This window comes from Uloborus diversus, chromosome 4, assembly GCF_026930045.1.
Source record: "Uloborus diversus isolate 005 chromosome 4, Udiv.v.3.1, whole genome shotgun sequence".
NCBI lineage: Eukaryota > Metazoa > Arthropoda > Arachnida > Araneae > Uloboridae > Uloborus > Uloborus diversus.
The window spans coordinates 169,313,540-169,334,940 of NC_072734.1; the positions used below are offsets into that span (position 1 = coordinate 169,313,540).

The following is a 21,401-nucleotide window of genomic DNA, read 5'->3' on the forward strand; positions in this document are numbered from 1 at the left end:
TTGATTTCTATGTTTCTTAGGGTTCCTCATTCAAAAAAATTTAAGATTTTCAGAACCCTTGATGATTTCCCCTTCTCCTCAGCATTCATATTTGGAATACCTTTTTCCCCGTTAAAAAAAAAAAAAAAAACTAAGGGAACTAGCTATAATACAACTTTACTTGTTTTTGTAGATGATTTTGAGGAGAAATGTAGATAGACTAGTAACATATTTTTTTGTCAATCTTTTGGAATCGCAAGAAGTTAGAATTTGTCTTAGGTGTGTACAGTGTTAGTTTTACTGAGGCAGTTTTTGAGATTTTTAAACTGTCATAAGTGTACTGCATGTACAATAAATTAATATTTAAAAAGGCACTTAACCATAAAAAGTACTTCGTCTTTATTCTAAACATACAATTTATATCTAACTAACCATTTTTTAACTTAATATCTGCATCTGTTTCCTTTCATACAACATTATTTATTTTTCATGTTATTGTTATGACAATAACTGCAGTACTAAATGATGTCATCATAATGGAAACTACTTTTCCTCTTTTATGTGCCATAGTTAGATTGAAATATGAGATTGGCAACTTTCTCAAACTGATGAATGCCACGAGGATGGTAATGACTAGTTGACTCAACAATAAATAAAATAATAGTTTAAAAACTTAAAAAACATGCCTTTGTAGCAATATGAACTAAAAAGTAAAGTATAATCTTAGGACGTTAAGTATGATAAAATAATTGACCAAACAATTAACTTTAGTGTAAAAGAAGCGTAGGGGTTTCATATCAGTTGTAAAATAAAAATGTGAATGGACATTAGGGTGGTTCAAAAAAACTTTTTTTCAGCTAGAGTCCAGGACACCCCCTAATTTTTTTAGACTTGCTAATACAGTAGGGATCTTGAAAATCCGAGTCTCAAAAGTTCAAGGTTCTGCTAAATCCGAGGTACTTTGTTAATATTTTTACAGTATACTCTTTATAGACAAAAAATGTTTTAATCTGAAAATGGAAATATTTTGCTACATAGAACTTCCCTAACAATATATAAAAAGAAAATGGAAGGTTTATATGAATAAAACTTTGCCAAGTGACATGAAATATTCTTTGACTGTTAGAGATAAATTAAGAAATGCCTTCGAGAAAGTAGGAAGTAGGCTGATACAAAAAATAACTTGAAATTAAAACATTATTTTGCCTCAAAGGACGAGCAAACAACTTTTTTGGAACATCATCCAATTGCAATTTAAAGGGGAAGTGCAAAACTTGATGCTGTACGAAGCGTATATACAAAATTTTATCCTTCTATGACTAAGGTTTTTGTATTATGTGAGGTACATACGTACGCTTACACATAGAAACAAATGCCACGACGAAACTTATTCGAGGATGATCAAAGGGCAGTTTTTAGTTGCCGACAAGTTTACACACAAGTAGGTGCAGATATCAAGAAAAAACTAATCAAAACTCGTTTAGGGTTAACTAAAACATAAATTTATGTTGATATTTGAGTGATAAATTTTTAGAGGAGACAATATTTCTTTTTCAAAGTGTAAGGAAGTAAACAGCTCATATCCTTATGTAATCCATAGAATTTTTCGGATAATCCGAGTTTTCAGTAATCCGAGGTGGGGCAAGCCCTAATTACCTTGGAGTTTCGAGACTCTACTGTAGTGTTATGCTGTGAAAGTTTTAGCTTCTTACCCAAATTTTAAGAGAGTGCTCAATGACATCTCAATTTAACATTAGCCGTAGCATAGAAAATGTCACAAATTTCGAAACATTTAATTTCCCCAGCTGTTTCTTTGTAAATAATTATTTTATTGCAATGTATATGCATAATACTCGTGTATATTATAATATGTAGCATTGTTTTTTAAGTTCAATGTATTTTTTTAACCCTCCTCCCCATACATAAGCCCCCCATCATAATACCCCCCATGAAGTCTGGGGGAGGAGGTTGAGCACCCTCTTTCAGTTGAAATAGGAAGCTGAAATTCTTCCAGTATATTGCTATTCTGAAATATAAAAAATTTGAAAGGTGTCCTGGTATCTAGGAGAAACTTTTTTTTACATGTACAGTGAAACCTGTGTAAGTTGACCACTCGCGGTGCAGTACTTTGGCGGTCAACTTAGACAGGTGGTCAACTTATAAAGGGCGTTTTTTTTTTTTTTTTTTTTTTTTGTCATTTCTTGCACCATGTATTCACTTTTTGTGGAATTCACCCTTACTCTTTCTGTTCAGCTCATTGTTTAACATTATTGAAAGTGAAACAATAATTAAAAATACTATTCAAATACTTTTATTATTTTTCCCTTGTTTTTAACTATATTAGACACTGTAGTTTTAGAAATTCCATATATGCCACCTAATTTTCTCTGGCTTTCTCCATTTTCAATTACTTTTAATATTACATACTTTTTATTAATCTCAAGTTCCACTAACTTTCTTTTTGAAGCCTTTTTATGTAAAACTTATAGCACAAAGAGCAACAAGCTCGACTCTCCCAGTTCATAAAGGCCAAATCAAAATGTCCTATCTCTTAATCCCTTGCACCAGAAACATGTAACTTTACTCATTAGCAGGCCCAGATCTGCGTACCCGCAGTGCAAGGGCCCCGCGTCCTTTAAGGGGCTAACGACCCTAGAAATTAATGAAAAAATAGAAAAAAAAAAAAACTAGCACTGAGGCTAATGGCTTTTCAAATAGACACTGCTGGCCACTATTGAGAGGCCCTACATATTTTGTTGCAGGGGGCCCAAAATGTATAGATCCGGGCCTGCTCTTTTTAGCAGAATTCCTGTGTTGCCACAATGTATTGCAACTGAAAGAAAAGACTTTGAACTTTTCTACTGACACCTATTTTCATTGAACAGAGTACAAAAAGCTATCTCAAATAGAACAACAAATGAAAAACAAGTTTGGAGAATAAAGAGCAGCCTAAGCTTTATGTTGCTGTTTAATTAGTAAAATGCTAGTATGTCATCAAAGCATTAAAAACATTCTTTGAAAGCTATCAAAAAAATATTAATGTTATTATTATTATTATAAAAAAATAAATAATAAAATAAAATAATATGCTGAAGAAAATTTAAAAAAAATAAACCAAGTGGTCAACTTACAAAGGGTTTTTTACAATACTCCAGACCAAATTTGGTGTACATTAGTGGTCAAGATAGACAGGTGGTCAAGTTACTGAGGTTTTCCTTCATTATATGAGACAGGGCTAATTCCGTTCCTGACAAAAGCGGTCAACATAGACAGGTGGTCAACTTACAAGGGTGGTCAACCTTACAGGTTTTACTGTATTTTTGAACCACCCTAACGGACATAAGCATTTCGTGGTGCCGATTTAGATTTTACAATTCATCTAATCTCTGTTTATCCTGCAGTCCTTTTTTAATTTTTAATCTATGTCACAGACTGCTGAAAAAAATATCTACTACCACAGTGGGGAGAAGGACATTATGCATTTAAAAAACTGTTTTGCTTCTTTTTCATATTATATGTTTGATTGATGCATTTGTTGTTTTTCTTTTTGTTCGGGTTTACATGTTTAAAAAATTTCTTCTTTGCTCTTAGCCATCGTTGTTCTCTTTCCGGACAAGACCTGAATCGTCAGTGGATAACGCCAAATATACATTTACATCCCACGATATTTTATACCAAGTCTTTGTTGCATTTTCTAGCTTCTAAAAATAAGAGACCTCAAGTAAGTATGAAAATGTATACAATTTTTAATTTCACTTTTACTTTAGATATGTGAATCTAAAAAGCAAGTATAAAAATATTTAAACTTCTTTAAATTCACTTTTACTTTAGGTATAAAAGCTGAATTAATATTTTAGTTACTATTCATGCTGCATATTTTAGTCATACAAGCTTTAGCTCTTATTTTAGTTAAGCATGAACATAAACTTTACAGTAGTGTATGTAGAAAGTTTTATTCTCTCTCAGTTCTGCTGAAATCTTGACATTGCAGAAAACTAACAAGCTCATAGAGCAGCTAAAACTGGAATTGTCAACTGCAACTATCAATTCTGTTCTTTTTGCATGTGTCAAAGATATGAATTAGAGCTGCATAAAAATAATGACAATTGGCTTGAGTTGGAGAAGCACAAAATAAATTGCATTGGACCAAAAGCTTTGACTAACTTACAATAACACAGCTTTGAATTTGTAATAAACAATTTATACTTATACATTGAATACCTTTGTCCGATTTTTAACCATATTCATTTATAAGTTTTTGCTTGAATTAAATTATCTTTAAAGAAATTATTGGGGGATTCCCCGATAATTTCCCCGTCCTAATTTATTCTCTTACTTTCAAAAGATGGACTTTTGGTTTTTGATTTAGTGTCCTTTCCATTTGTTTTTGCAGGCATTTTGTTTTATTGTTAGTGGTTTTCTTTCATGTTTGTAAAGAATAATTTCTGTTTGTTGTCTATTTTTGCTAAAATAGTTTTTATTTTCTTCCAAATTCGCTGTTTAGTGCTCTTTTAAAAGGATATTGAGAACTGTAAAATCACAGTTTAGTGTACAATTCCAACATAGCTAATATAAAATACATTTTCTTTCATAGGTATTTTGTGATTTCCATGGCCATTCAAGACGAAGCAACGCATTCTTTTTTGGTTGCAATCCTAGGCAATCTTGGTGGCCAGATGACGAAGCGAAACCAGATTCTGATAATTACAAAGTAAGCACTGATCAACATTTTGATCTCTAAAGTTGATATATTCTGTAGAAGTTACAATTCAATACTAATTGCTATGTAGACCTTTTAATAATTGAGACAGCAAAGGGATGTAAGTGGACATTTTCAAATTTTGAGTGAAACAGTTTAAAGTTCTGGTCCTAGGTAGGTTTTCATTGATTTTTTTCTCTAAATCATGCTGTACAGCAGCACCTACCAGGGCTACTAGTATTAATCTCTTGCTCCAAGACAGAAGAGGGGTTCACCTATCATTTGTACTGGTTACCTCCAAAGTTTTTAATTTTAACAGTTACATCCCTTTGCTTCTCACTGCCTCAATTGTTTCCTTGCATACTTTATTTTATTTAAAAATTGGATACATATAGCTGTTGTTATGTATGTCTAGGCTGATATTCCCAGGCTTCTGTGATAGAAATGACCAATAACTTTTATTTTACTAAAGTAAATTATTTTATCCATTATGTTTGCTAAAAAATTTTAAGAAACTGCATCTAAAAGTGAAACAATCCTTAGTTGTGAAATAAGTGAAATTTGTCAATGGGGCATATTCAGTAGGGTGGCTCGAAAAAATAGATTTCTTTATTTCGAAATCGCATTACCTCTCAAAAGTTGCAGTTTGGTATCATCATTTGGGGAAAAATATTTAAAAAATTCTAAGTTGACATCTTCAATTTGCGCATGAGACTGAAACTTTGAAAATATATGCTAAAAATTGAATTTTTCAAAAAATAATAAAATTAGTTTTTTTATATATATATATATATTTTATAATGTAATATCCATAAAAATATAAATTGGGCTAAAATCTCCTGCCCAATCTAAAGCGTATGCCCAAACTAAAGATCTTACGTAAAAGCTATAAAATATTTTTTAGGTTCAAACTAAGCTATATACCGACAGTTTATGGCTGTTGCATTATGAAAAAATACAAAAAACTAATTTTATTATTTTTTTTTTTGAAAGATTCAATTTTTAGCACATACGAGTATTTTCATGCGCAAACTGAAGATGTCAACTTAGAATTTTATTATTATTTTCCCCCCAATTGAGGATAGCAGACTACAACATTTGAGAGGCAACGCGATTCCAAAATTGAAAAAAATCGATTTTTTTTCCGAAAAATCCTAATAATTGGTGAGGATTTCAATTCATGAGTGACATAGCTAAAAGGAATGGAGGAAACCCTTTTACCCTCCATCGACACTTTTAGAGGGTGATATTTTAACTCTTAATGTGAAAGGAAAAAAAAAAGCATTTTTAAGAGTTCTTCAATTAGTTACAGTGGTGTTTTTCCTGTTGCCCTCACGGCCCGCAAAGCTGATCCGCATGGCTAGTTGTTTTGTTTAATAGTACAAATAAAAAGCATAATTAATGACAACGCTTCAAATTCAAAGCCAAGAAAGGGCTTTGAAAACAGATGCATTTAATAAAAGAAACATCAAGTAATAACAACAATTATTGGTTTTTAACTTTCTATACTTTTCCATATTTTACTCATGTTATTCAAAAAAATGAAATATTTTGAAACTTTAAACACTATATGACCAAAAGTATTGGGACACTTTCAAAAATTCACATTTTTAAGGATTTCTGAAGAAATAAGAGACCAATTGCTTTGTAACTTTTGTCACATAAAAGGTATGCTCCAGCTGTCATTTTCCAACAAAAGTTATATCCCCCTCGTTTTTCCAGGATCAGTAAAAATTGAGGAAGACAAAAATGTTTTTTGATCATCATTCATTGTAAAAAGCTGAGAATAAGCTGAAAATTTCTGAACATAGTTATCTTACTATGTACAAATATTTTACTTACTTTCAAGAAATTATCACTGATATTCATGAAGATATAAGCATTTCTTTCAAAACTAGGATTTTTTTTTTTTTTTGAAGATTTTTGGCTCATAACACGCAAAATTTTCCATCAAAGTTTACCAAACTTTCAGAAAACTTGACAATTTACAAGAGAAGTATAACATTAAAATTATTTGAAATTAAAATGTTGAAAATTTGACAAGATTTGGACATTTAAAGCAATTATTTTTTCACTGCGCATGCATGAAAGATAGCAATTTATAACTTTTATAATCTAAAACCTAACTAGATTCCTCAACTCATAATAAAATTCCTGTTCAATATCTTAAAAATTTGGAAAGTTATCAGCCATCTAATGAGCCGAATTTCAACAATTCTTGGATAAGCGATGAACCGGAAGGGATCGTTTGCAAATAATCTATTTTTATCATGAATCACATTGAACGATTGCAAGCAAAAGGTGCAAATTTACAAACGACCCCTCATCATTTGTTGCCTATCCAAGAGATAGTACTAGTAGCCCTAGTACCTGCTGCTATGTGGCTTAAATTAGAAAAACTTTTCAATGAAAGTCGACCTAGGACCTTATATTAAAACGTGTTTTACTCAAAACTTGAAAACATCCCTTTGCTTCTCACTGCCTTATATTGCATATGAGAAATCTACAGCGTGGGTCATGTAAAAGTGCTATTTAGTTGCTTTTTGCTACAAACATACACTGCATTTGTAAGTCTGTGGCGAAATGGACCTTCTTGCAATAGATTAAGGAAGGTATACAATATACATGTCTTGAGAGGTAATAGGAGGGAACAACTTATAATGTGTTATAACGTATCATATTTATACAGGGTGTTCTGTTTTAACCTGCAAGACCTTTATTTTCGCAACCGTTAGTCTTAGATGTATACTTCCAATGGCAAAAATGTTCAAAATCAGAAGCAGAGTTAAGATATTGAAAGTTTGAAGTAAAAATAAAAAAAGGCAAAAAATACAAAGCTTAACTTTTTATACGGGCCCCAGGTCCCCAAATTTATATTTAGGGAAATAATCTCCAATGAAAACTAATTGCGACACAGAAAGTTTGAAATTAGTGCGACCAATATTCACCGAAATATGAAACACAGCGTTTTGTGACTTACACCACTTTTCACTCGCCATCAATAACGCCTTTTGAGGGGAAATATTGCAGTTAACCTATGTTTAAAATTATTTGTGTGCATAGAGTGCGGTTTTTCAAATTGTTCGAGGTTGAGGTTTGTCGTGTGTTTTTGCATATCAGGGCACAACATTTGCATTTATTTTTGAATAGCAATGAAAAATATAAATACCTTGTTTTTCTTACTTTGACGACCTGTCATTCTTCTGAAAGGGCGGTAAGTTCCAATTTGCACATTTTGTATGGTCCCTTAAAACTTTAAACTGGAATATTTCCCTGAGTTTTGGTCGCACAAATTTCAAGTTTTTTGTGTCAGTAATATGTTTTGATGGAGATTATTTCCCTAAATATAAGTTACAGGACCTGGGGCCTGTATAAAAAGTTAATTTTTTTTTTTTTTGACTCATTTTAATTTTTGCTTCAAACTTTCAATATCTTAACTCTGCATCTGATTTTGAACATTTTTGCAACTGGAAATATACACCTAGGACTAAAGGTTGCGAAAATAAAGGTCTTGCAGTTTAAAATGGAACACCCTGTATAACTTATAATGTATTATAGTTTATACAGTGGTCTCCTTGTGCTTGGCCTGACCTCATTTTCATCACTTGCAATTACTGAGCATTATAGGGAAATTTATTAAAATTGAGATTTAGCTTTTTCATTCTTGTTATTTCCTGCATATTTGTTAAAATTTACCTGCATAATTGAATTCATTTTTTAGATTCTTCCCATATTAATGAATGAGATGGCACCGACTTTTAGTTTAGAAGATTGTGAATTTGCAGTAGAAAGGAGTCGTGAATCCACTGGAAGAGTCACAGTATGGAGGCAGTTTGATGTGTCCCTTAGTTACACCCTAGAATGTTCATATGGAGGTTGTGATCAAGGCAGATATGCTGTAAGATTATTAAACATTTTATTACATTTTATTGTTATTAAACAATGGTCTTCTGTTGTAAAAAAAAATCAATTTTTCAGAGTGGAATTATACTAAGAAATAAGTAAATATATCCGTGTGCTAAAAAGTAAATACAGTCGAATCCCGACTTACGCAAGGGATGTGTTCCAAACAGGACTGAGGAGTCGGAAGCAAAATGGCCGACTCCGACTCCAGAATTTTGAAGACTCCGACTACAACTCCGGCTTTTTATATTTTTTTTCCTTTCAAATAACCTCCTCCCCCCCATAGGAAGGGGGAAAACCCCAAAACATAGATTGAAATATTAATTCCTTTTTATGAAATTTTCGCCATTTTTTTTATTGTAACTTAAGATGCATACAACGTTAGAAATTAAATTTGAAAATCAAATCCTCATATAAATAATAGCCGATGATCGTGTAACCCTTGTGTTTCAACAAGGAAACTCGCGCAGTGGCATGATAATTTGATAATGTGCTTGGTAATGTTTAACATGCTGGGAAAGGCTTTATTGTGACAAGGCTGAACTCGATCCGGTAACTTAACTGCTTTACTGGTAAAATTATTTCAGGGGAATGAAGAAAATAAAAAGCCGTCAACTATGAACGCTATCTGCTGGAGTTTACGGTTAATCCACTGGAGTTCGGGTTAAAATGTCGACCATCAAAATATCACCGAACAGGCAATGGCTTTGTTCGAATGTTGAAGCAATTTTCACCCGTCATACCATGACAAGCGACTTTCTAGTTATCCAATAATTGCGATTTCTAAAGTGAGATTACTTAAAAATTCCATTTTTGAAAAAATTAAAAAGTATTAGTTTACTCTCCTTTAATGTTTAACAAATGGATGTTGATCAAATCCTGTGCATTCAATTTTTGATAGTGCAGAGAAGAGTGAGAGCGAGAGTTTTGAGAGAAAAAAAAAGCTTTTTTGCTAAGTCAAAAAACTTTTCTTGAGAGGGGGCAGTCCCCCTCCCCCTCGCGGGTGACACCCATCTGTTGGGTGACACCTCAACTTAATTTCAGAGTTTATAAAAATTGAAAAATTTTAATTCTGAAAAATTTCCCCAATAATAAATCTTAAATTTCATCTTATAAATTTCAACAAAAATATCGCACTATACTGCGAAGAGAGGTCGGGTGCATGCATGTCTGGAGCAAATTTTCCTCAAAAGTCGGCGGTATACAGCTTTGTACGAATAGCTTTTACTACGTATACCTACATTTCTTGGCTCAATTTTTAATTTTAATTTTATTGGCAGTATAATAAATCAGCAATTCATTGAAATCAGAACTTTCTTACCTGATTATTTTCTTTCGCCTTCTAAATCAAAAGGTCACCACTTAAAGATACCAAAAAACTTTAATTACACTCATGAACACTTGACAACACGGAAAACAATACAGAACGTAACATAAGCACACAAAGAACAACTCATTACATATTTTCTTTCACACTCCCATCTACATCGGAACACTCTTCCACCGGTTCGGCACAGAAGCGCCACCTCCTGGGTTTAAAGTTCAATCATAGGCGGATTTACGGGGGTGCCAGGGGGTGCGCCGCACTCCCAAAATTTTTGGTTGCGTTTTGAAAAAAAAAATAATTTAGTATATATCACCCAGAAACGCAGAGGTAAAAAAAAATTTCATAGCTGCTATACTAGTAAATTTACTTAAAACAAATCCAGTGTATCACCACTCATCGCTAGTGCGAGAAAAATATAGCTGTGCTCATATTAAGAATTGAAGTAATTTTATACATTTGATAAGAAAAAAATGTCATGCAAATAAAAATATTTCTCAAACAATTTATTGTTCAGTGCTGTGTTATTGTATAGTATAATTGTATGTTCTGTAATTCGGTATTTATTCGTATATATTAATACAATTTCTTTTATTTTGAGCCTACTATGGCTAATCAAGTCCAAAAAAAAAAAAACAGAACATGACTGTTGCAACAAACTTTATCAATAAAATCTACTCCGAAATCAACGAAAAACCAACATTTTTAAAGTAAATTTTCAAAAGTTTTTGAAGGAGGACTCCCGGACTTCTTGCTGCAGTGGTGCATTCAGGGGGGAGGGGGCACAATACTGGTGACTCTCCCCACAAAATGCCGAGCTGATGTTTTTTTTTAAAAAGTTCTTTATTATTAAAGGGAAGAAAAGATCTCATTTTGGGAAAACGCAATTATTTTAAGAAGAAAAAAATAAATATTGTTGAAAAAAAAAACCTTAGTTTTTTTTCAAAAAGAAAATATTGACAATTAAATTTTTCAACAGCTTCAGATTTTCGGCGGCGAATTGTGTGCCTCCCCCCCCCTCCTTGCACAATCCTCTTTCTTTCATATCCGCTTTCCCCCTTTTTGTTTTCATTTTTCTATTAGTCCCCAAAAATTTTCTTCTCCGAAGCCCTCTCTCCAGCCAAAGTTATAACAGAGTATCTCAAATTTCGTTTTTTCGGCTTCACTTTCACCAAATTTCCAAAATCCTCTAATCGCCTAAAAACATCGAAAATCGTTTAAAATTGCGTTTTTGGAGATTCAGTTTTGAAAAACTGCAGTATCTCTAACGTTACCAAATATGGTCTTACACTCATATGTTTAAAAATTTAATTTTGGAAAATATTCGAACAAGGGCTTTCGACCCCCTTAAACTTCTAAAGATAGCCTTGGAGCCCCCACGTACCTTTCTTTCCCCTAAAATATCACCAAAAATTGTAAAACTGCGTTTTCAAAACTACTATTGCAAATTTTTTCTGGGGCGTGAATCCCATTCCAAACCAGAAGCTTTATTCACCCTTTGCTTCTAACAACATCGACTTTCGTTTAAGATTTTTTCTGCAGTTTGAAATATTAAGAATTGCCGATCCATTAATGTTACTAAGTATGGTTTACATCGCGTTTTTTAGACACAAAAGTGCACCCCGCCCTAAAATATTTTCTGATTTCGCCACTGCTTTGTTGTTCCGAGAATACCCTCCCCCCCAGATCCTTTTTATTGTTGCACCCCCAAAATTTTCGGCCTAAATCCGCCTATGAGTTCAATCTGCAACAGGCAGCTTCAGAGCTAACATTAATATGAAGATTTTAGGATTAACTACAATTATTGAGTGTTGTCACCAATAAATCATGTACTAATTTTATTTTGTACTTTTCAATGATAACCAAGCTTTCTTAGACAAAGTTTTTAGATTTGAAAAAACATTTACATTATATCGGATATTTTGGATTTGCGCTTTCGTACCAACAAGTATTTGAATTAACCATGCACCCTCAAAAGTTTCTCGACTTGCTCAAGCGATACATACATTCCTTTTACTATTTTATAACTGAGATCGAGGTAAAAATATATCATTATTTTTATTTGAAAGCGATTTTTTAGAAAATGACAGTTGCTATCAGTTAAATAAAGTTAGAAAATAAGCAAACTAGGAAACGGCGTAGGTAGCTGTTACAGAAAGTTCGATAAACAATCAAGCCAGTAAATATCTTATTAGTAGGCTTTTATACATGCAAGTTAATTAATTCGTAATCAGTTTTTTTAAAAATGCAAGGATAGTCGGTGAAAATTAAAGAAAAAAAAGATACCCGGAGTCGACATGTTTTCGAACGACTCCGACTACATTACCATAAAATCAGTCCGACTCCGACTCCACAGCCCTGGTTCCAAGACCCTTCGCGTAAGTCCAAATTTCGCGTTGTGGCGAAGGATGTGTGCAAAAGCTTTTATAAATATACCCAGTTATTTTAAACACTTGTAAACATTACCTAAAACTGTTAAAAATCATTTCTCAACCATACATTACTGTTTCTTACATAAAAAACGGAATTTTTCTTTGTATTTAAAAAAAAAATCCGTTTTATTCAACCCAAAATACTGCTACGATGCACAAAATCAATGATCAATGGGAAGAAAAGATATAAAATAAACCAGTACGGCGTATGTAGTGTATGTAGTAAGAAAAACAAATGCACTATAGTTTTAATGTAAAACCAGTGGCGTAGCTAGACCCGACTTTCGGGGGGGGTTACTTCTTTTATATATATATATATATATATATATATATATATATATATATATATGTATAATCGCTTGGAATTTTTCCCTTTTCTTCTTTTTTTTCTTTCTCTTCTCTCTTCTTTTTCTCTTTTTTTTTTTGAGACTAACTTTTCGGGGGGGGGGGGGGGGTTTTGTCCCCAAAACCCCCCCCTTAGCTACGCCCCTGTGTAAAACAGATCCAGTAACGACATTTGTAACTTAATCAAGTGAAGATGATGATGATTTATGCTGCATGATCAAACCGTTGTTCTTATATAATTTTAAAATAATTAATACAGTTGCCTCACTATTTTTTTTAATCACGTTTCCATCTATGATAACACCCCTCTTCCTGGTTTCTTAAATTCACAATACAAGAGCAGCTTCCATTTTCATAATTTTTGCATTTTCCTTAGATACTACTCAGTGAACTTTTACGGATTCTTTTTTCTTGACTTTTAATTGTACATATAGAAGATTCACTCATACCTAATTGTAGTGTTACCTCAATGCATTTTATAGTTGTTCAAGCACATAACCTTTAGCATTTCTTTAATTGTCAAAACCTTTCTCTTTTTCTTTCATCTTCACAAACTTTAGATGAAACGGGGCTCTTAGGTATCATTATATTTCATCAACATTCACATTTAGAATGAAATAAATAAATGGAAAATGGGGAGTATTTTTATAAGCGATATTCAGACTAGTATGGTGTTGAAACTTCCGCTCTCAGTGATGCTAAAGGGTCGAAGGTCCATTCACGAAAACAATTTTTTAGTAGAAAATAACAAAGCCGATACTTACACACCGTAGTTCCCTTCCGGAAATTTTCATGTTGCGGGCGAGGAATTTGCGTTAGATCTAAAATTCTTCACAGGGGAAAAAATCGCATTATAGCCATTTCACGTAAGTCGCATCGCGTTGTAGCGGGAGTCAACTGTAAAGCAAATCTATTAATGTACAAACTTTTGCAAAATGCAAAACAAAGCAACATACACCCTGTTCCAAAAATATAGACACTAGCATAAAATTCAATTTACAGTAAGAATAAGAATGGGAGGATTTTTATATCATATGGATATCATAATAAACAGTACATGAAACACAAGTTAGGAGAAAACATCGTGTTGAACTTATTTAGAAAAACAAAAATTGGGTGTCCCATAATTATAGACAATTTTTATTTTGCCATTTTTTTATTAACTTGGTTTGATTCTTGTCTCTGTTCAGGTGGAATCTTGCAATTCAATTTTTACCCTCTAATTATTTTTTCCATGCTTTTTCTATTTTGTGCCAATAATTCATTTTTTGTCATTTTGTGAGTTTTTGCCAGTTTTTGCCATGCTGGTTTTAACCGGTTTCTACCAGTGGTTTTAACCACCTCCGCAGAAACTTCCCAACCATGTTTCTAAGAAAAATAAAAGAGAGGTTAACATAATCCAGAACTCCTATTGTATTTTAGGAAAGAAAATTTAATTTGTGATTTCTTGAATTTTGTTTTCATTTGAGAGAAGTTTACATTGAATATGTTAATGTTGACTAATGTACTTTTTTCTTGCTTTTGTTTAATTTGTAGGGATACCATATTGGAATTCCTCAGTTAGAAGACACAGGAATGAAATTATGTCAATGCTTTGGAAAATTAGTTTTAGATCAAGACAATAAAAAAATTCGAAGCTCATTGCCAATTGACTTAAAATCGTTTCCTATGCCGAGGTAATTATGTGGCTGATGATTTTTTTTAAATAGTTTGTAAAACTGTTGGTATTTTGATTTTATCCTGCAACTTGTGTGTGTGTGTGTGTGTGTGTGTGTGTGTGTGTGTGTGTGTGTGTGTGTGTTTGTATTTGTGCATGTATTCTATACTATTGTTACAATGTGAATTAACTTACTGCATTTGATTGGAAATGGCTTCAGTAGGGTGGCTCAAAAAAACTTTTTTTCAGCTAGAGTCCAGGACACCCCCTATTTTTTTAGACTTACTAATAGTATTATACTGTAAAAGTTTTAGCTTCTTACTCAAATTTTAAAAGGGTGCTTAATGACCCCTCAATTTAACATTAGCCATAGCATAGAAAATGTCACAAATTTAGAAACATTTAATTTCTTCAGTTGGTTTTTTTTTTTTTTTTGTAGATAATTATTTTATTGCAATGTATATGCATATTACTCGAGTATATTATAATATGTTGCATTGTTTTTTCAGTTCAATGTACTTTTTTAACCCACCTCCCCATACTTATGAAGTTTGGGGGAGGGGGTTGAGCACCCCCTTTCAGTTGAAATAGGAAGCTAAAATTCTTCCAGTTTATTGTTATCCACAAATATAAAAAAATTGAGGGGTGTCCCGTTATCTAGGAGAAACTTTTTTTTTTACATGTATTTTTGAACAACCCTAGGCTTTAGATCTGTTCCTAAAATGCTGTTTATAGTTTTCTTTGGCTTCTTTAGATAGTACTTTCCGTAAAATGAATTGCATGAGGTATAGAATAAGTTTTAATCTTGTACTGTTTCTTGTAAAACCATTATCATTAGAGGAAAAAATCTTTATCCCCATCGTATTAAAAAGTAAGCTTGCATGAAGCTTGGAGTGAGTTATGTTTTATAGCTGACAGGTCACTTGTGCCAATGTTAGAAGTAGAAAAAGATGACCATTAGTGTCGATCATTTTTATTTTTAGCTCTGGCAACCAATCATTAGTAAACAAAAACTTACTATTGTTTTCTTGTCATTGCCAGTAAGAAAAGAAAAAATGAGAAATTCCCTTCTTTTCTACAAGTTCATCAAACTTGTAAAAATTACTGCATAGTTGTTGGAATCGAATGAAAATTTATGAAATGTCTGATGATATGCTTTGAACGATGTGGTTAAAAAATAACTTCTGAAGATGTTGTAAGAATTTAATCAAACCACAAATTGTTTTATTTATATACTTATTTATTTTTGTTTATCATGAAGTAAGTACTTATTGAAAACGCAAACAAAATAAGAATGTTGAACTTTGATGACTGAGTTACTCCCAAGAACCTTTAGTTTTAAGTAATTCTTGCTAATCCAGTTATTTTAATATCTTTACGTTGTTTCTGACTGACCAATTTGATTTTCATCGCTAAAAAGATAGAGGATCTGTGTGACTCCTCTTGTAGTTCATCGTTCAGTAAATCAATTACACTGATCAAAACAATTAGGGGAGCAATGGAGCAATCACACAAAAGCGAAGAAACCATTGTGAGGTAACCTCACAAAGGCGTATACAAGGGGTATACAATAATGGAGTATACAAGGTTATTAAGATGCAATACAGCAAAAAAGAAGCAGAAAACGTTTGACTGGGAACTTGACTCCTCTAGTACAGCGGAACAAACATGAAAGTATGTCTCTCCAACATCGTCTGCTACAGTTATTTGTGTTTGCCCAGATTCCAGTCCCCGACAAAACGTCACACCATGGATTCCGATAAATTACTGTGTCGTGGCATTTTCTAATTTAAAAAAAAATGAACGGGTGTATTTTTACGCTCAAACGGTGAAAAAAAAGAGCTCCTGTTAAATCACAATTTCTGCACTTGTATCCTTTTTCTGCTTTTTGACGACAGAAAAGTTGATTTGCTTCCGAAGTTTACGTTTTATTCTCATGTTTCCTGAAAACATGGAGGCTTCATTGGAAATTAGTTTCCGGAATATTGTTTGGGATATACATCAATTTACATCCCTGAAATTCAAGTTCATGGAGATGAGAGTTCACAATAGCCACTCTTAGTTTTTAAACAAAATCTATCTTGTTTTTCTATAAAAAATCTCACATAAAGTGCACACAATATTAGGATTGTTTACTGGTTAGTTTTTCTGTCTAAACTAATTATGTATGCTTAAAATACAAAAATCTTTCTTCTGTATTCTGAAATTTTAATGATGCATCAAGATTGATGTTCTTTTTGCGCTACCTGGCACCAGTTATGTAAGCTAATTTAGTGCAAGTTTTGTAACTAGAAAGAGCATTAAATCTCGTTTTCAAAACAATAGCTAATATCTTTCCCAAACTTTCAGGTGTGTCACTTTCTTTGCTGAAGTAGGATATGACCCTAGTTAAGTGCTTATTTAATTATTTAGTCATCAGCCTCATAGTTTAATTATTGAACCTTATACCTAGAAAGATAAGAGGGGCCACAGCAGGCCCAAATCTATACAGGGGTGCCCATAGGGAGGGATTATGGCACAAGTTGCTCCGTCAAAATTTGGGTGGGGGGGGGATTTTTTTTTTACATTTTATTTATTTATTTAAAAAATATTCATTTATTAAAATTCATTTATTGAGTTATTTTTATTTTAAATTATTTATTTTAATTTATTTTATTCTGTTTATATTTTATTTCATTTTAGTTTGTGTGTGTGTATTTCATTGTCGTAGCACAGAACTTTTCTTATAAAATAATAAGAATAATAATAATTAAATAAATAAATAAACAAATAATATTTAAAAAAAAATAATGAAGTAAAAAAGAGAGCTGAAAAATAAAAAATGAAAGAAGGAAAAAAGCTTGAGAACTTTTTTTTTGGGGGGGGGGGATTTGCACCATTGAGTTTGGGTGGAGGTATGGGCACCCCTGAATCTATACATTTTGGGCCCCTTTGCAGCAAAATTTGTATGGCCCCTCCCCAGGTACCTGCAATGTATATTTGCAACATTAATTAGTCTTTGTGCTAGTTTGTTCAATTTCTTGGACTGTTGGGCCCTATAAGGATATAGACTCCCCGCACTACAGGGTCTGCTGGTATGCAGATCTTTTTAAAGAAATCGCTCAAAAATCCGGGAAGGGTCACATTGGCCCCTTCAGTCTTTCTAGGTTAATTGCAATTTTCAAGTTCCCAGTGTTAAAGAGTCAAATGAAAGTAAGTTCGTTTAGGATTTGATAGAAAAGCTGCTGAATATTTTTGAAAGAGAGCTTAAAACTTTATTTATTTTGCATATTTGTTAAATTTATCTTTCAAATCTTTTTTTGTTTGTTTTTTCAGTTCTAATAAAGTGCTAAAATCTAAGTTTTGTACTTCATCAACCTCTACTGAAACTGATGACGAATTTGAAGATTGTGGGGAAGATGAGGAACTCCTTATGTGATATTTGTTGGAACAAGATTTTTGCGTTGCTTTTTATTAGGATTTTAAGATTGTTTTTTAAATTTTATGTGATATGATTTTATAAATGTTTTTATTGTTTATAATTTATATGTAAAAAATGTATAATTTTTAATTTTGTCATTTTAATTTAAAATTTATGAAATGTTTGTGATATATATGTATTTCCTTTGTTGTTAATTAAATTTGTTTCAGTTACCGAATTCTTGAAGTATTTATTTCCTAGTTTCAATGTTTTCCTTCATAATTTACACAATTAGTTACAATGTGTAAATTATGAATTTGTTTCAGTTACCGAATTCTTGAAGTATTTATTTCCTAGTTTCAATGTTTTCCTTCATAATTTACACAATTAATTACAATTTACACAATCCTAGTTACAATGTTTTCCTTCATACTAAGTAATCCTAAGCCCTTTATTTCAACGTTTTCCATGTGTGTGGGGGGGAGGGGGGTAAGAGGTTCATACTTAGGTTGTTTTATAGAGAAAATGATAGGAAATTGACTCCCCCCCCCCCGCACACACTCAATCGCCTAAATGACAGGCCAAATTTTGAGTTAAAAAGAAGTCGCCAAAAATAATGTCTACTTGGCTATAGCTCTTATATTTCTCGCCAATCCCGTAAGCATATTGTTACATGGTGCATAGCAAGCAAAGTCAACATACAGGTAGAGTTTCAAGAACTATGGTTATTTTAAACGAAAATTAATGGAAAGAATGCCAACTTTAGCCAGATAGTAGTAAGTACTAATTAGCATAAAAGTTTTTACTATTTAAAAAAAATGGCTTCAACACATCCCACATTCCCCTGTGTTAAACATAGACTAATAATAATCTCTTTTTTAAATTAGTTTATGATGTGAAATTTGGTCTTGTTGCATCATTTTTTTAAAAAAGAAATGATATTTCTAATGAAAGAAATGATAAAGAAATGATATGAACGATAGGATATTTCTTAAATTTTAACTTTGTAAGGCAGGAAGAATAGCCTGCCCTAATGTGACAGATTTGGGTCATTCTCCAGAAAATGTAACTTTTGAACACAAATATTTTTCAGTTTTGAAACCTTTTGTTTTCTTTTTTTTTTAATTCTTACATGAAAGTGTTACCTACTAGAAGTAACCATAAACAATGGCCCAGCTAAGTTTCTATTATTTTACTCATAAATTGGACAAAAAAAAAAATAATAATGATAAATAAATAATGCCTAACTAATAAACTATGAGCTATTTTAATTATTAGTGGGAATTTAACATTAAGCTCTCTTAATTAAAGTATGGCTTAATTATTAGTTATCCTTGAAGTTCAAATATGTGTTAAAATAGTGTTTAATAAATTTGAGGATATACTGGCAATCTATAATTTTGGTAGAATGCCTATTACTGATGTTTTTCCTCTTCATCATTTATTTTCACTTCAGAAATAATGACATTGATAAGGTCTATCACGGAGGTGAGGAATTTTCCATTAATAGAAGCCGAATGGATACATTTTTCAGGGAATTTTTTTTTTCTTCGTTGCTACAATCTGCACATGTTAAGCATATGAAAACGTGTTCACTTCTTTTTTTAAATTGGTTTACATCCCTGAAGTTCAAGTTCACGGAGGTGAGAGTTCACAAGAACCACACTTAGTTTTTCAAACAAAATCTATCTTCTTGTTTTTCGACAAAAATCTCACAACTTCTTTATGGCTGAAAAACCAAGGGGGCTCCTTATATCATGGAAAATAAAGTTTGATGTCATTACTGCCACGTGTTAATGAGGAATGGCATTTTGTTTTTAGATAACGGAGGTGAGAATTTATTGTGTGACATGACTCCTTTTCCAACTAAATCACAGTATTTAAAAATTGAATATTCTTAAAAAATTAGTATTTTTGAGACACTTGTGAACGAAATAATAAATAGATAAGTATACGTTCTATTAAGCAACATAAATAGTCACACAAGGTGTGTGACATGCCACGGAGGTTAGAATTCACATGTTGTGAACCAAAAATATACTAAAACTAGCTGCGTGCCCGGCGTTGCAGGGGCTACCTAAAAAATAAAAGTTATGTCAAGTGACGCGAGTTCAACACTCAGGCTTGAACCAAAAAAAAAAGTCAGTGTAGTTTTGCGGCAGATTGCGGAAAACCCCCCAAAAAAGTAAACAATTTAAATCCCCTGATTACAGGAAAAGCCTCAAAACAAAAACAAGAATTTTACCTGTTCATATTCGAGAAAAAGAAATGGCAACAGATCTTTCATCTCAATGATTTTCTTCACGCTGTAAATTTTAATAAAAGCGTTCATCCGGAAAGTTGAGTTGAAGCACTGAATAATAATTTGAATGGAGGAAAGCCTTCGAAAAATAGGAATTTGATTTTGAAATCTAAGAGTCATAATTAAAAGTTTTTAATTGATATCTCCGCTAATTATTATCGGAGGATTATGTTAAATAGCCGAACATGAAGACGGGAGGATGACGAATCCATCGATACCTGGTTCGATGGTCAGTTCACTGTCGTTCGGGAGAAGAAGCTTGGACATAGATAGATAGATAGATACTCAGATTTTATATGTATAAGATAAAAATTATTATTAAAAAATTGTTGGCAGGTTTAAATAGATATGTTTTTGATGAAATTAAAAAGCTTAGTTAAATGATTTGTTCCTTAACGTTTTTAATGTAAAAGGCGTGTGATAGAAAAGTTACACTTTTTGAAGAATGACCCTTTTACTGCATCACCACTGATCCTAATTAGAATTACTACAAATTAATTGTGATACAATCACATTAATGTTAACTTAAGTAAATGATTCAATTTGTAGTTTTGATGGTCATTGAGGATAACGTAGATGAAAAGTCTATTTCTTTTTAACTGCCCCACTCAGGTTTCAGTAGTATTATTCCAGATCGTGCATGGGGGCGGCGGGGAGGGGGGGGGAGGATTGCATTATCACCTTTGCTTCAGTGCTGTAGTTGGAGGTTAGATTGTTATAAAAATAATGGAAATTTAATATGAATTGGTTTTCAACCACCCTTTTAAAAAAATTTCTGTTTTTATGAATGAAAGAAGTACCCTAAATTGTGTGTCTGACTTTTTTTGTGGCTTAAATTAGCGAACCGTGACATCTACTTTATGGAAAGGTGCAATCTCCAAATACTTTTTTCCAATTACAGCAATTTTGTGGAGTCGGGCACCCCTTGTATTGATGTTATATTTGCATTTAAATTGAGGAAAAACTCTCAATTGCACAGTTGCCATATATTAAGAGTTAATAATTATAAAAACCATTTGAAAATAATTGGTAGACTGGATCAAAGTTATCCTGCCAATCACGGTAATTTAGAATTGTGTCAGAAATGCGATGAAAAATAATTAGTTTTTATAAAAGTAGTTTTTGAACCAGAAAATAGAAATCTCTAAATATTTACAAATACAAAAGGCAAACTGAGGAGGGAGCTGGCCCCAATTTCAACCTCGTAGGATTTTGGGATTGTGAGGAGTTAATCCCGGGATCCCACAGGGTTGGTTTTATGCTTTTAAAAGTTTCATTGGGCCTCAAATAAAAAGTTTTATGCTTTTTTTTCCTCCTAGAACTGTTGTTGTTACATGAATTAATTTCCCCCCGAATTCAG

The 21,401-nt window shown here is 32.3% G+C and overlaps 1 protein-coding gene across 1 annotated transcript in view; it reads left to right on the forward strand.

Annotated features, from left to right (window-relative positions):
- LOC129219895 (cytosolic carboxypeptidase 1-like) overlaps window positions 1-17,971 on the forward strand; it is a gene marked incomplete at its 5' end in the record, with an annotated part of 57,180 nt that extends 39,209 nt beyond the window's left edge. The window contains 5 exon segments of the mRNA XM_054854210.1: window positions 3,571-3,700; window positions 4,574-4,690; window positions 8,400-8,576; window positions 14,219-14,358; window positions 17,655-17,971. Of these exon segments, the coding sequence (XP_054710185.1) occupies window positions 3,571-3,700; window positions 4,574-4,690; window positions 8,400-8,576; window positions 14,219-14,358; window positions 17,655-17,757 (667 nt within the window).
- Between the last annotated feature and the right edge of the window lie 3,430 nt (window positions 17,972-21,401).